General features: G+C 42.7%; 1 protein-coding gene across 7 annotated transcripts in view; it reads right to left on the bottom strand.

Annotated features, from left to right (window-relative positions):
• Positions 1-206: 206 nt before the first annotated feature.
• TADA2A (transcriptional adaptor 2A) overlaps positions 207-16,362 on the bottom strand; it is a 58,631-nt gene continuing 42,475 nt past the window's right edge. For all 7 annotated transcript variants that reach the window (XM_087956815.1, XM_026680464.2, XM_087956824.1 and 4 more), the window contains 5 exons: positions 15,423-15,494; positions 8,895-9,027; positions 7,261-7,304; positions 3,028-3,101; positions 207-656 (listed from right to left, as the gene is read on the bottom strand). In XM_087956815.1, the coding sequence (XP_087812941.1) occupies positions 471-656; positions 3,028-3,101; positions 7,261-7,304; positions 8,895-9,027; positions 15,423-15,494 (509 nt within the window). In that variant the 3' untranslated portion in view covers positions 207-470. The remainder of the gene's footprint in view (positions 657-3,027; positions 3,102-7,260; positions 7,305-8,894; positions 9,028-15,422; positions 15,495-16,362) is intronic.

Below are 16,362 nucleotides of genomic sequence, written 5' to 3'. Positions count from 1 at the left end.
TGAGCCTCTTGTGGGGAAAAAAACAACAACGGAAGAGAAATTTTTCTGCCGGTTCTCCCACACAAAAGCTGAGCACGAAAATGTGTTCCAAGAAGCAAGGGTGAAGTGTTTCAGACCTGGACTTATGCCACCGGTAGCACTGAAGCAAAAAAATAAATAAATCTTTCTACGCTTCTCTTTTAGAGCTACCAGAAGTGCGAGAAACACGCTACCCACTCATATTTTATTAATAGATTACATATCTTACCATTCTTTTTTTAAAAAAAGTTCATAGCAGCACAGGGCACAAAAAATCATTATACGCCAGAGTTAAAAAGAACCGAGGAGATGTAAATGAAGTTTACGAAGACGTCTTTCTCCATCTTGCAAGGCAGCCACGAAGGACGAAACCCCCCATCTTTGCTTCAAAAGCAGAAGGTGCAAAAGTCCCCCCCCCCCAAAAAAAAGGTTCTGTTTTTTTTTCTTTTCTGTTAGGCTTTGGTGATGGATCCTTCTCGGATGAGGAAGTCGTAGATCTTCCTGGTCTTGTTCACGTCGATCTTGATCAGGGCCCGGGCCTGGGCTAGTCTCAGGCCTCCTTGTTTGTGGCACTCGTTGACTAAGGCGGCTTTGTACTCTAAGTATGCTCCAGGGACCAACCGTACGATTTGACAGAGCTAGGAGAAAGCACTCCTGGTTAGTCATGTGTCCTAGGTACCCATCAGCCATTTCTCTTCATTTTCTTCCTCTCTCCCATCTTCACCGAGACTGCATCTGCTTAATAACCCCTCGATGTCCATTCTACCTCTGTGTTTCTCAACTTTAGCAATGTTAAGATTTGTGGACTTCAATTCCCAAAATTCCCAAGCCAGCACCGTCACCCTCTCCTCTCCACTTCCTCCCTTTCTCCCCATTTCTGCAAGACTGCATCTGCAGTCTAATCCATCAATATTCGTTCTAGATCAAAGATTCTCAACCGTGACAACTTCAGGATATGTGGACTTCAACTCCCAGAATTCCCCAGCCAGCATCATCCCTTTCCCCAGGGTCACGTGGTTGCATTGGGGGCACTCAGCAAGCATGTCGTGTTGGTGGCCATTTGCAGCACCGTGCAGTCACATGACCACGATCAATGATGTTTTTGCTGGAAACTGGCATTTACTTCTGGTTTCTGACAAAAATTGTCCCATAATGAACAATGGGTCTGCTTAAGACTGTGGCATTCACTTAACAATTGCTGCAAAACACATACACATACATTCAAAACATCTGGTCTCCATAACAGCCAGGAATTCTATTTCCAAAATTGGCTGTGTAGGAAAATTTGCTTCAAATATAGCTAGGCATTCTAACCCAAGAGACTAGTGGTGCCTAATGCAGGATCGCTGATAGGTGCCAATCAGGCAATCTCTTCACACACCCATCCACCCCCAATAATAAGATCAGTTAGTCCCTTTTTAGTTTACCTTTTCATAAACCTGGCTCTGCCCAACTCTGAAAAGCAACGATCTGTGGAATGTCTATGGAGATTCTCAGTCATCCAGGCCATGGTTGTCCCAAAGGTGCTTTTTCAAGAGGCCACTGGACTTTCTTGGTTTTTCTCCTTGAAAACTGAAAAGCTTCTTCAGTTCTGATTGAATGGTGGTGAATGGAAGGATTGATTATTCCTTGCTGTCGTTGTTTCATTCCCCACCATTCGGTCAGAACTGAAGAAGCTGCTTGGATGAGAAGCGAAACGTCTTCAAAAGGAAAAAAAACCCACAGAAAGTCCAGTTGCCTTTTGAAAAATCACCTATCTCTGGAATGAAGTATGCAGACAACAGGCTTACATGCTAGACATTAATTATATAACAAGCCCTTTGCGTCTTCTGGAGGCTTATGAATCTGCCCTTCGCCTTAGTAATGCCAGAATAGTACCAGCAGATGCTAAAATCTCCAGCTCTTTTCTTAAGTTCCCAGTGCTATAATGAGTGCGGTGGAGACACCAACTGTCCGCTTTCCCTCCTTTACATTAATAAGAAAATGCTCTGATCTAACCCAGCAGAACAAAACAGCAACCACCAAGGAAAATGAAACTTCTGTCAAGGCTACAAGAACGTTGTAGATGAAGAACGTTCACCTAGGATAATACTGAGAGACATGAAAAATATCGGCTGAATTTGTCTTGAAGATTTGGGAGACTTGGGGGGAAAAAAAGCAGCTAGTCTCTTCCTTTCTTGAGGAAGGAAGAAAAATAATCCAAAATATGCCCATCTCATTATCTTAAGGCAGTGTTTCTCAACCTTAGGTACTTTAAGATAGATGGACTTCCCCAGCCAGCCATGCTGGAAATTCTGGGAGTTGAAATCCACCCATGGCTGGCTGGGGAATTCTGGGAGTTGAAGTCCATCCATCTTAAAGTACCCAAGGTTGAGAAACACTGTTCTAGAATATTTTTTACCTCATGGAATTTGTTTTGGCTGGGGAATTCTGGGAGTTGAAGTCCATCTATCTTCAAATGGCTAAGGTTGAGAAGGTCTTCTATTCAGGAATTCAGGGAGTTGAAGGAAGCTTTCAATATTTTAAAGGCTCTTTCTCTTTTATAAAACCTGCATTCCTTCCCATTTGTGCACACAAAATTCTTTCTTCTAATTGTACTGTGAGTCTTTGAAAATAAAAATAACTGAGTCTATGAGGGTGGCAGGGAAAATACTTAGGCCTGTATGTGTTCCTAGAGCTGGCATTTCCAGCGGCCACTTATACACACAGGTATTGTGTGATTAGGGCTAATGGCACAAACTCCATCAGGCAATGCCAGCATTTCAGCTGACCTGCATTTGCAGGCCGATCCCAGAAAACAATGGTGGTTTCCTATGAAATAGTGATGGAAAAGATTACACAAGCAGGAAATAGGCAGCATATTCCCTGCATGCAGATTTGCATAACTATCAGTCAATGCAGGAATTTGGGGCCACAAACACTTTGTTGAGGTACACTCTATGCGGCTTTAACGAGACCAAAAGTAATTTCACATGAGGGTTTTGGCAACCAGTCTCTGAATCCAGTTACCTCTTTTTCCTTCTCGTTCAGTTTTTCTGTTCCAGGGAGACCGGTGAGGTTCAACGGAGGGGCGCTTCTTCTACCTGTGGAGAGATAAGACCACCAGCTCTGATTAGAAGGAGTCAGGATTTGAAGAACCACCTCTTTCAGTTAGACTAGATTAGAACAGGATTCTTTATTGGCCAAGTGTGATTAGACACAAAGGAATTTGTCTTGGTGCAAATGCTCTCAGTGTACACAAAAGAAAAGATACATTCATCGAGAGTCAAGAATCATCAGGTACAACACTTAATAATAGTCATAGGGTACAATAAGCAGTCAAATCATACAAGGAAACAGTCAGTTAGGATACAAGCATCAAGGTCACAGTCATACAATCGTAAGTGGGAGGAGATGGACGAAAGGAAGGATGGGAGGATTAATAGTAATAGTAATGCAGACTTAATAAATAGTTGGACAGTGTTGAGGGAATTATTTGTTTAGCAGAGTGATGGCATTCGAGAAAAAACTGTTCTTGTGTCTAGTTGTTCTGGTGTGCAGTGTTCTATAGCATCGTTTTGAGGGAAGGAGTTGAAACAGTTTATGTCCGGGATGTGAGGGGTCTGTAAATATTTTCACAGCCCTCTTTTTGACTCGTGCAGTATACAGGTCCTTGATTGAAAGCAGGTTGGTAGTAATTGTTTTTTCTGCAGTTCTAATTACTCTCTGAAGTCTGTGTCTGTCTGTTGGGTTGCAGAACCAAACCAGACAGTTATAGAGGTGCCGATGACAGACTCAATAATTCCTCTGTAGAACTGGATCAGCAGCTCCTTGGGCAGTTATTTTCCTCATGGGATGCTTCTTGGGGCTGATTGCTTAGAATGCTTTCGCTTTTGCTGCAACCCCGTGGGAATTTGGGAGGGGGGTTGTCAGGATGGATTCCCTCCCAGCTGGTTACCAGGGCCATGGCATCCATCCCACCTTGGGGTTCTCATAACACTTTTGTGGCAGAGGTGGTATTCAGCAGTTTCTGACCAGTTCTGGAGAACCAGTAGCGGAAATTTTGAGTAGTTCAGAGAACCAGCAAATCCCACCTCTGACTGGCCCCGCCAACCCCATCTCTTCTCTGCCTCCCGAGTCTCAGCTGATCAGCTGGGTCTTCTTTTGCTGCGCTGCACAGGAGAATGGAGCTGGGAAGCAGGTTAGTGGGGTGGGGAGGGAATGGAGATTTTGCAGTAACTTTCTCCCAGGAGTAAGGTGGGAATGGAGATTTTATAGTATCCTTCCGTTGCCACACCCACCAAGCCATGTCATGCCCACCAAGCCATACCCACAGAACCAGTACTCAAAATTTTTGAATCCCACCACTGCTTTGTGGCATCATATTAGCTACTGGTGGACATGGGGCACTGGGTGGGTGGGGGGGGGAGGGAGATTGAACAGGGGAAATTAGCTTAAGGCTTCATGCAAGAATCTACAGATCTTGCCTGATTTCTCTGCAATCGCTTCTCTCGGTAAAAGTTCCTTTTTGAAATATCATTTGTTTCAAGAGTCATGCTTTCCTTGAGAAGATAGCTGAAGCAGGGCCTTACAGAAAGTTTTTAAGCAAAGATTGGAGGGCTGTTGATCTACGATGGGACCATAAGACAGGGATGTCCAACCTTGGTAACTTAAGTCTTGTGGACTTCAACTCCCAGAATTGAACTCCACGGGTCTTAAAGTTGTCAACTTCGGACGTCCCTGGTCTAAGAATTCCTTCCTAGGCAGGATTCTAGGGTTCCAAGCACTTATCTAGCAATGAAACCCCACCAAGTTACAGGTAATCCTCAACTTACAACTGCAATTGAGCCCAATATTTCTGCAAGACATTTATTAAGTTAGTTTCACCCCATTTTACGACCTTTCTTGCCACAGTTGTGAAGCGAATCACTGAAATGGTTAAATTAGTAACCTGGTTGTTAAGTGAATCTGGCTTCCCCATTGACTTAATGACCATTATGATTTACAGGTAGTCCTCAACTTACAACCACAACCGAGCCCAAAATTTATGTTGCTAAGTGAGACATTGGTGAAGTGAATTTTGCCCCATTTTACAAACTTTCTTGCCACTGTTGTGAAGTGAATCACTGCAGTTGTTAAGTGAGTAACACAGTTGTTAAGTGAATCTGGCTCGCAGGTCGCAGAAGTTGATCCCATGACCCTGGGACATTGAAACCATCATTACATATGAACCAGTTGCCAAGCCCCCGAATTTTGATCATGGTGACCATGGGCATGGGGGTGCTGCAACGGTCATTAAGTGTGAAAAACGGTCATAAGTCACTTTATGACACATAAGTCACAAGTCGGTGCCATTGTAACTTTGAACGGTCACTAAATGAACTGTTGTTAAGTCGAGGACTACCCGTACAACAATCATTCCAGACTCAATTATGGCTGTAAGTCGAGGAATACCTATAATTGGCATTTCAGGATATTTTGCAGGAAATAAAAGGAGCGTAGTGAACATCCTTTTGTGGCATTCTTGGCATTCTTGTAAAAATGGAACAAGTGATTTCCTTAAGAGAGGCATCTGCGGAGATTCCAGCGGACAGTGCAATCCTTGCGGTTATTGTATGTTGGGCTCTATCTGGGCACACAGCAGGCAGGCAATCTGGGGTCATTCAGAGCGCATTTGACAGGCAGGCTTGATTCTTCTTACTGGTGTCTGATTTTTCTGAACAGGTGACACATCAGACACCAGCAATGTAGCCGAATGACTCACGTTGAAACCTGCTTCACATTATGTGAGGTAATCGCTGGAAAGATGCAGTTAAGAAAATGAGTAGGAACACTTACTAAGCAAGAGAAATGTCACAAGAGAAATGCCATTATTATTATTTCCCCTGAAATGAGACTAAAGATTAATGTGTTCTTGGTGCCGTGACTGAAGTCCAGCAGATGCCTTCACCGTTTTTTTTCTGAGCTAGGATTTCATACATACACCAAGGAGTGGGTGAGAGAAAAGGTAAACAGAGAGCTCCGAGGGAAATGAAACGACAGCAATAATTACCTTAATGGGCAGTGGCTTAAAATGAAGAAGAAAAAAAGAACAAAGCAGCTTGCAAGTTTTTAGCTTGGAGCAAATGTGGGTGAGGCGAGACGCCTTCCCATTCAACAGCTACATTTTCCTTTCCCCTCTGAGATTCTACAAGGAACGTTAATTACTAATGTGTTTCATGCATGCCTCATTTGAGTTCTAGTGATTCCCAATTTAATATCAAGATCCTGACTGGGGGCTGACATCCTAGGACTCGTTGTATGGGCACATGCTGTACATTCTTGTGAACACATGTAAAACAATCACATACGTAAGTGTAGGCTTGTATGTCATAAATGCTTCTTTGCGGTAACATGTCATGAAGTGCCTGGCTTTCTTAAATCCAAAGGGCTGGTGATTCTGGGAAGTGTTTGTGTGTGTGTGTGCATGCAATGCCTGTTTGTGTAGCCTACTGCAATTAAACTGCTGAGAAAAACCCAACTGTGGCCACTAATAAGTGAAAAAGCACCACAACTGCTTCTTTTTTTAATGGATGCTTTGAAGTCATTTAAAAATCATTTCCTGTTATTTTGAATGTATTGATTTTATATGTCACGTGCATTTTATATTAAGGGCCAGTTGATTATATTGACTTTAGTAGATTATGATAGTACTGTTATATTGACTTTAGTAGATTATGATAGTACTGTTATATTGACTTTAGTAGATTATGATAGGAAGGTTATATTGACTTTAGTAGATTATGATAGTACTGTTATTTTATCGGGTCTCCATTATGCTTAGTTAGAAGCCCATGATAAACAAGACAATTCCTACAGAAAGAATATTTGTAACTCAGGGATCCTGGGTGCTCTTTGAGCTGGTGGTTTTCTTGCAGACATTTCATTAGCAGACAAGGTAACATCATCAGTGCATTGATCACGTAGGCACTGATGGTGTTACCTAGTTTGGTAATAAAACGCCTGCAAGAAAACCACCAAGCTGAGAGAACACCAAGGACCCCACAAAACAATTCCTGCTTATCCATTTGTGGCTTTCTACAAAGAAGGGAGTGAGGACCAGAAACCTGCCAGCTCTTTCAGAACAATTTTCGGTGGAGAACCCCCTAAGGACTTCCTTTTCAAACCGGAGAGATGTCGAGGGCATTAATAATTAAGGGATTCGGACTCCCTTTCCACATTTTTACAGCGTAACGACAGATGGATAGGCACAGAAGGAAATACCTGAATTTGACGTAATTGGTACTGTGAGACTCAGGCCGGAATCGCTGTAAATATATAAATTAAAAAAAAATGGAGCAGGTTAGCCAAAAGTAAGATCCACACATTAGAGTTAAGCAGAGCTTTAGGCAAAGAACATTCCCCAAGATGAAATTCCAGCTGCAGCCCTTCAGGGAAGGCAGAAGAAAGGAAGGGAATGTGATATAGTTGCTTCTTCAGCTGTAATACAGATAATCCTTGACTTACGACTGTTTGTTTAGTAACCAAGTTACGACACTGAAAAAGGGGATTTATGACCATGTTTCCACACGTATGACCACTGCAACGACCACATGGTCAGCTGATTTACCATCAGGTGCTTGACAAATGGTTCATATTTATGACGGTGGCAGTATCCCGGGATCACGGGATCATATTTCGTGATCTTCTGACAGGCAAAGTCAATGGGGAAGCCCAAATCACTTAACCATCGTGTCGAGGACTATCTGTACTATTGGACACACCGTTGGTCCGGGGGACGGGACACAAGACCAGGGAAAGGGGAAAAGTACAAGCTTTGCATGGAAGTACTCAGACCTAACTTTATTTTCGCTGTGATTTCGCTTAACTTTAGTAAAAGAGTCTTTCGGTTCAAAAAACCCTGGGAATCGAGGGTCTTTCTTTCCTAAATGCCTAAGTCGAGACAGGTCTGACACCCAGTTTTGGCTGACTGCACAACCTTTTCCCTTTGCTGGGAAGGTAAATACTTCTCTGACTTATCTCTGAGGAATGAATGAGCTCAGAAAAGACCAGCCACCTGGTTGGAAGTGTCAGGCTGGCCAGTTACGGGAAAAGGAAGTTTCCTAATAGTTGGTCCCAACACTATGATTTAGAAGTTGGAATAACATCAGCCACAAATGTAGGAGAGGGCAAATTCTGGGTGGCACAATTTTCAGAAGCCAGAGAGGGTTGGATTCTTGCCTGGCTTGTCACATCAAATGTACATCTGGCTTCCCAAGAACAATTGCTCATGTCTTGGAACAGAGAATAGGAACATATGCTTTGCCTGGAAATGAGCCAGTCTGGCTTAGTGGTTAGCGCACCAGGCCGGAAACTAGGAGACGGTAAGTTCTAGACCTGCCTGAAACATGAAAGTCAATTGGGTCCCTTCAGGTCAATTATCAGGAATTGGTGAGTCCTAGTCCCAAAATAGGCATGAATAGGCAGCTGGTTCACTTTGGACTAATCTACCAGGAGACGGTGAATTCTAGTTCTGCTTTAGGCATGAAAACCAGCTGGGTGACTTGGGCCGGTCCCTCTGTCTCAGCCCAACCCAATAACAAGATTGTTGTTATGGGGAAAATTGGAGGAGGAAGAAGTTATCAGATAGGTTCACAGCCTTGAGTTATGTATAAAAAAATAATAAAGATGTGAAATAAATAAATATATGTATAAAAAAAAAAAAGTATAAAAGAAATCTGGTCCTGTTCTGTTTTTTTCACCCAAGATTGACAGAGCTCTCAAAACATGAACATATAGCTAGTGGCTTCCCCTCCGTATTACCTGACCATTCATTCCTCAAGCAAATCTGCCCTTTTAAAAATAATACCGATTTCCTTCTTTTTTTTCTTCTAAGCTCAAAGCAAAACGGGACGTACATGTCAGCTTGCCGGCTGAGCCACTGCTGGCAGGCGTTGCTGTCCTGGATGTACTGCAGGACTTCGGAAAGCATGGTGCGTTTTAGTCGCTCCTCTTCCCGGACCTTCTTGAGATGGTCGTAAGTCTTCGCGCCTGCATCCAAAGAACAGAAAGGAGAATTGTGAGTGTCAGAAGAATGCTGGGGCAGATTTCCCCCCCTCTCCCTTGTCTAATTAAACCAAAACAGTTTTGCCCCTTAAAAAGTAGGTCAAGACTGCCATCCTGCTACAGCCACGCTTCGCCAGATGCCAGTCTGCCCTAGGCAACGTGGGGGAGGGAGTTGTGAGGAATAGCAATAGCACTTAGACTTATATATCGCTTCCCAGTGCTTTGCAGCCCTCTATTCTAAGCGGTTTTACAGAGTCAGCATGTTGCCCCCAACAATCTGGCTCCTCATTTTACTCACCTCGGAAGGATGGAAGGCTGAGTCAACCTTGAGCCCGGTGGGATTTGAACTGCCAAATTGCAGGTAGCCAGTAGTCAGCAGAGGTGGCCTGCAATACTGCACTCTAACCACTGTACCGAGGCTCTAGAAGTGAGGCTGGGCAAAGGGGGAATTGAAACTACTCTTCGTGTCGTCCCATGGGAGCCGCTGGCAGTTCCATGGTCATGGAATGGAATGCAGCGCCATCCAGGCTGCCAAGCCAGGGAATGCTACTGAAATAATTTGTTTGAATGTAACTGGACAGTTAAAGATAACTAGGGGAAAAGTGGGGAGAAGGGAAAAGTTAAGCAGATGCTCTGGGCGTGAAAATCCCAGATCCGGCTTTGCTATACTGTAACCGCTTGACTTTCGTGAACCATTAATGGATTCAAGAGTCTTTCTTTCCTAACTGACCAAGTTGGGATGGCTGACATTTTACTACACACGCACACATACACAAGCACACACACACACAAGCACACACATATACATACATATAGAAAGCGGCGAGAATCTTATATGCGCGAAGATGGAAAGACACGCTAATTCCCACAATGGAAGAGTGGAGAGTGAAGGTGATGAAGATGGCAGAGAAAGCAAAATTGACTGTTCAAATTAAAAGAGAAGACTTTAGCTAGTTTTGTTTTTAACTTGGAAACAGCTTCTGGACTTTTTGCTCAAAAAGGAAAAAAAATGAAATGTTGATTTTAGGTTTTAATGATTAGGCTGATTTTGCTATTATACAAATGGCTTGAAATGTTGTGTTGAAAGGGTTAAAGTTGTATTTTTTTTTTTTTAAATTTTACTTCAGTGAAAAAAGTCGGTCACAAATTTTCTTTCTTTCTTTCTCTCTTAGTTTTTTAACTTGTTTTTCTATGTATTTTTATTTTATAATGAAACTTAAAAGTTTTTTAAAGTAACCAAACTCTTATCTGTAGGAAGATAATATAAGTAAAATACAATGGTGTTAATCTTTATCATGAAATGCATGTGGCCAATGAGTCACTAAAAAATATCCTAATATTTACCAGTCATGTCAAAACTGAATACTTCTATAAATAACTCTTACAGAGTGGTAAAAAAAATTCAGATGTAATGAAATCCAAGTGATTGACATTTCCTGTTGGGCTTTGAGAAGCCAACCAGATTTGCTGGAGGAAAATAACCTAGAGAGACCTATTTTCTCATAACTACTGAGAATGACTACCATCATAAACGAGGGAATAGAAGGGAAACTTACCAAATTGGCAGATGATACTAAGATGGCAGGAATAGCTAACACCCTAGAAGATAGGCTCAAGATCCAGATGGATCTTGACATACTTGAACACTGGGCCCTATCTAACAAAATGAAATTTAATGTAGAGAAAAGTAAAGTCTTATACTTAGGCGAGAAAAACCAGAAGGACACATATAGACTGGGTGAAACCAGGCTAGATAGCAGTAAGTGTGAGGGATCTTGGAGGTTTAGTGGACAACCAGCTAAATATGAGCCAGCATTGTGTGGCGTTAGCCAAAAAAGCCAACGCAATTCTAAGTTGCATTAACAGAGGGATACAATCAAGATCAAGGGAAGTACTAATACAACTCTATAAAGCCTTAGTAAGACCACACCTAGAGTACTGCATCCAGTTTTGGTCACCACACTATAAAAAAGATGTTGAAACTCTAGAAAAAGTACAGAGAAGAGCAACCAAGATGATTGGGGACTAGAGACTAAAACATATGAAGAACGGTTGCAGGAACTGGGCTTGGCTGGTCTAGTGAAGAGAAGGACCAGGGAAGACAGGATAGGAGTCTTCCAATATCTGAGGGGCTGCCACAGAAAGGAAGGGGTCAAGCTATTCTCCAAAGCACCCGAAGGCCAGACAAGGAATAATGGATGGAAACTGAACAAGGAAAGATTCAACCTGGAAATGAAGAGAAATTTTCTGACAGTGAGAACAATCAACCAATGGAACAGAGGTTGCTCTCGGAAGTTGTGGGAGCGCCATCACTGGAAGCTTTAAAGAAGAGACTGGACTGCCATTTGTCAGATATGCTGTAGGGTCTCCTGCTTGGGCAGAGAGTTGGACTAAATGACCTACGAGGTCCCTTCCAACTCTGTTAATCTAATCTAATAGATTAGTTATACAGTAGTTTATATTACACAGCAATAATGGACTACATTTCTCTGACTGCATAATAAGAGGTAACTTGTTGTTTCTGTAACCAGATTATAGAACAGGGATCTTCAGACTTGACAGCTTTAAGACTTGTGGGCTTCAACTCCCAGAATTCCTCCTCCAGTCATGTTAGCTCAGGAATTCTGGGAGTTGAAGTCCACAAGTCTTAAACTTGCCAAGTTTGAAGATCCTTGTTATAGAACGTAACAGAATAACAGAGTTGGAGGTTTTCAAGTCCAACACCCCCCCACCTCCCACAGGCAGCAAACCCTCTACCATTTCAGACAAATGGTTGTCAAATCTCTTCTTAAAAACTTCCAGTGTTGGAGCATTCACAACTTCTGGAGATAAGTTGTTCCACTAATAGATAGTTCTTTACTTACAATCACAATTGGGACCAGAATTTCTGCTGTGTTTGTTCAGTGAGTCATGCATGATTTTACAACCTTTCCATGGTTGTTAAGCAAATCACTGTATTGATTTGCAAATCACTGCATGTTGCTAAGTGAAGGATGAACTTGTTAAGCAAATCCAATTTCCTCCATTGACTCTGCCTGTTGGCAGCTAGGAAGGCTGCAAATGGCAACCATGTGACCCTGGGATGCTGTAAAATGGGACAACACTCATCTGACAAATGTCTCACTTAGCAACAAAAATTTGGGGCTCAATTGTGGTTGTAAGTTGAGGACTACCTATAGTTGTTAAGTTAGTAACACGTTTGTTGAGTGAATCTGGCTTCCCCACTGACTTTGCTTGTCAGAAAGTTGCAAAAGGTGATCCCATGACCCCAGGACACTGCAGCCGTCATAAATATGAGTCGGCTGCCAAGTGTCACAATTCTGATCACGTGAGCAACTGTTGTAAATGTGAAAAATGGTCATAAGTCACTTGTTTCGGTGTCACTGTAACTTCGGTCACTAAATGAACTGTTGTAAGTCGAGGACTATATGTACTTCCTGGGAGACAGAGCAAAAGGGTGCACAAGAAGGCTTGGAGGCAGTGCGTGAGTATGGCAAGGCTCCGGGTGGCTACAGCCGGGTGGGAGAGGGAGCGAGAGGTATGAGGGTGGCTGCGGAAGCATGTTCTGTGAGCGTAGCATGCCTTAGGGAGGCACAGCATGAGTGCAGCAAAGCTCAGGAAGGGTGCACAGGTGAGTAAAACATACTCAAGCCACTTACAACCTTCCCTGCTGGCTTCCTCGCTGTCTTTGCTTGTGGAAAACTGGCAGGGGAGGTTGGTAATCACACTCCTGTGATGTCTTACTTAACAACCATGTGACTGTGGTTACCAGGTGCTTAGCAACTGTGTGACTGTGGGAAATTGCCACTGAGGCAAATCCAAGCTGGTTGCCAATGCTTGCTGGAAAAGACCCATACCGTAGAATTCACAGGGCCTATTTTATACCAGGATGTGAAAATGCAACCGAGCGTCCTCCCTTCTACTCACTGATTTCTAATTTGTTTCAGTTTGAGACTAAAATGAATTCAGGGTTCGTTTCTATAGATCAAGGGTGTCAAACTCACGTCGTCACGGCGGTATCACATGACATATCCTCTTCGCTAAACCGGGTGTGGGTGTGGCTAGTGCGTGACACATCTGGCCTGCGGGCCGCAAGTTTGACGCCCCTGCTATAGATTGATTTAATACAGAAGGGAGCGAAGTGACTCATGAGGTTAGAACACTGGGCTGCTGATAGGTAGGCTTGCATTTGAGACCCGTTGCTGCTCAGGATGGGGTGAGTTCCCATCACATGCTCCAGCTCCTGCCAATCCAGCGTTTTGAAAGTGGGCGACCATGAGTAAATTAATGGGTACCACTTCAGTGGGCAACTTCACAGGGATATGAAAGAAGCTGCCAATTGAGCACCCCCTTGAGCAACGGTGATGTCACCAGCAAATCCTCTAGCCACAGAAGATATTTGTACTTCCAACATGAAAAAAAAAAACATACTGTAAAATCAAGATTTAGCCGGGGATCCTGAATGGCTGGTTTGAAATCTCTCATACTAACAATTGTTGGGCACTGCTGACAGCAGGTTATATTTTTTTCCTAGCAGGAAGCTGGATTCTAATGACAGAGCACATTGTTACTGTATTGTCTGATGAAAGGACTCACATGGGTTTGTGACTCAGCCAGCTTGTCCTCAGGTGAATTGGTCACTGCTGCAGAAATTAGCAGCTGCCATCTGGGGCATCCCCTAAATATCCACCTTCTTTGCAGCATGCTGATTCTTCTCAATTATAATGACTTGAGCCTTTGTCACTAATAGCTTAGGTTTCAAAACACACATTGGCTTTTCTCATTTCGGGGTGGCAACACCGCAGAACAGACACAGGCAATTCATTTACACAGGTAGTCCTTGCTTAATGCTGATAATTGGGACAAGCATCTTGGTCACGAAGTGGAAAATCACATGACTGCAAGGGCTAATCCTCACTTTCCTTTCCATCATGGCCAACTCGCCACGGCCATCTCGCCACAGGACAAGTCACTGCAGAGTTACACCAATATCAAAGAAATGGTGGAATAGAATCATTAAAGAAAGGATGCAAAAGAAGGGACAGAATGAAATGTGAATGGCAAAAATTAAAATACTTTTAAATTTTATGTTAAATAATTAAATAGAATTGTTAAATTGTCCTGCAACGAGTTTGTCTTGTGGTGAATTGGCTGTGGCAAGTTGCCCCATTCTTGCTGTAGTCGCTAAGCAAAGCATCACCATTACAATTTAGGATTTTACTTCCATCATCTTTATTAACTCTGTGTCAACTCATAAAATATTTCTATGATCTTTTAGTTGCCAACAGAAAGGGAGCAATGCGGCAGCTTGCAAACCAAAACTGCATTCCATAAATCCATTTGAAGTTTTGGAAGTTTGGCTCGAGACTCATGATTTAAATGGGGTTAAGTGCCAGAATCCTGACACTGTCACAAGTCAGCTGGGGTATCAAACACATGGGCTGAATCTGGCCTGCAGGGCAGTCCCGGAAAATGTAAGGGGCCAGCTCGCGTTGCTTTGGCCTGCCCTATCCAATGTGAAGACTGGGCCAGTGTGGCTTTGGCCCAGTCTACCCAGTGCAAAGAGGAAACATGCCAGCAGTTTGGGGAGTATGGTCAAGCTGTCCACACCCACCCAGTCAGTCATACCCAGTGACTGGTGTCAAGCTGACCACGCCTACCCAGTTGGTCATGCCCACCCAGTCAGCCCCGCCTGCCCGCCCGCCCAAGGTTAACCACAGCCCTGATGCGACCTTCAATGAAATTGAGTTTGACACCCCTGAGCTAGGAGATGTGCCAATGGCAATTGTGTAACTGTGGGACGCTGCAATGGCCGTATATATGAGGATTTGTCGCAATTTCATTTTTTCCCCACTGTGATACTTATGAAAGCAATTGGTAAGCGAAGACTACATGTACTATAATTATGAGCACACACTAAACAATAATTCTTGCGGCTACTATAGGTAGCCCTCCATTTACAACCACAATTGTGGCCCACACTTCTGTTACTAAGCAAGGGTTGTTAAGTGAGGTGCGTTCAAGTTTATGACTTTTTTTCATCACAGTTACACGAATCAATCCCAGTTGTTAAGTGAATCACATGGCTGTTAAGCAAATCTGGCTTCCCCCCCATTGGCTTTGCTTGTTGGAAGTCACCCAAGAAGGTCACAAAATGGAGATCATATGACCCCAGGATGCTGCAACCATCCTACATACAATCCAAGTTGTCAAGTGCCCCAGATTTGATCACGTGACTGTGGGGATGCAGTGATGGTCATAAGTGTAGGGACTGGACGTTAAGTCGCTTTTTACAGTACCGCCGTTACTTGTAACGATTACTAAAGAAATGGTTGTACGTTGAGGACTGCTTGAATTAGTACTATCCAGTATGTACTTACTGCAGAAATTGGTGATTCCTGCTACCCTGTATTCCTGTAGGCGTTTGATTTCGGTTCGCAGCTCAAACTCCACTGTGTTCCCGTCAGAGTAATAGGAAATGAAAACAAAAGCAATAAAGAACATGTGAAGTTGTGGCTCTCTTGTTTTTTGAAACAAATCCTTTAGATATAATGTACACAACAAAGATTGAAAAAGTTCACCAAAAAGCAAAATGCTGAAGCAAGTGAAAAGTTAGTATGGATTTTTTTTAAAAAAAAAATGATAAAAAATATCTGGCTCTTTCCTTAAACACCATAATAATTTTTATTAAAGCTTGAATAAGAAGTTTGACTCTGGAGTGGGCTGGATTAACAGAGAATGAAGTCAAATCCCAGGGAGGTCTGGTGGCCGAAGAGAAGAATTAGAACTCTTATCTCACCACCTTCACCAAAGCTGGTTCTGGAGATTTTTAAGATAACTTTATTGTCATTTTTTTTACTGCGAACATACCGATCCACATTAAAAATGAAATTCTGTTGCCCTGCTCTCAAGAAAAAATGCATATTTACCTCAAACACATACATAACACACATATACGCATGCTACATACATAAATATGCCATGAGTGTCTCTGTGTGTGTTATATATACACACACACACACACACAAACAAATCACTATCCATTTTAAATATGTAGCGGAAAGAGGACACTTGAGAGTTCAAGAGGAAACTGGAGAGAGTTTTATTTAAATAAATTTTATTTTATTTTATTTTTATTTATTAAATTTCTATGCTGACCACCACCCCTACAAGGTGACTCTTGGCGGCTTACAAATTATAGAGTCGGAAAAAATAATCGAAAGATTGAAACAAACCCGCATTAAAATTTCATTAAAAACTGTGCTAAAACTACACCTACAAGAGCCAAGAGACAGATGGGATGGGGGTGAGATCCTCTTA

This window comes from Notechis scutatus, chromosome 1, assembly GCF_049901735.1.
Source record: "Notechis scutatus isolate UNSWTSFEM ecotype Mainland chromosome 1, rNotScu1.2, whole genome shotgun sequence".
NCBI classification, from domain to species: domain Eukaryota; kingdom Metazoa; phylum Chordata; class Lepidosauria; order Squamata; family Elapidae; genus Notechis; species Notechis scutatus.
The sequence above is the reverse complement of the archived record's forward strand: the minus strand, read 5'-3'. Positions and strand labels throughout refer to the sequence as shown.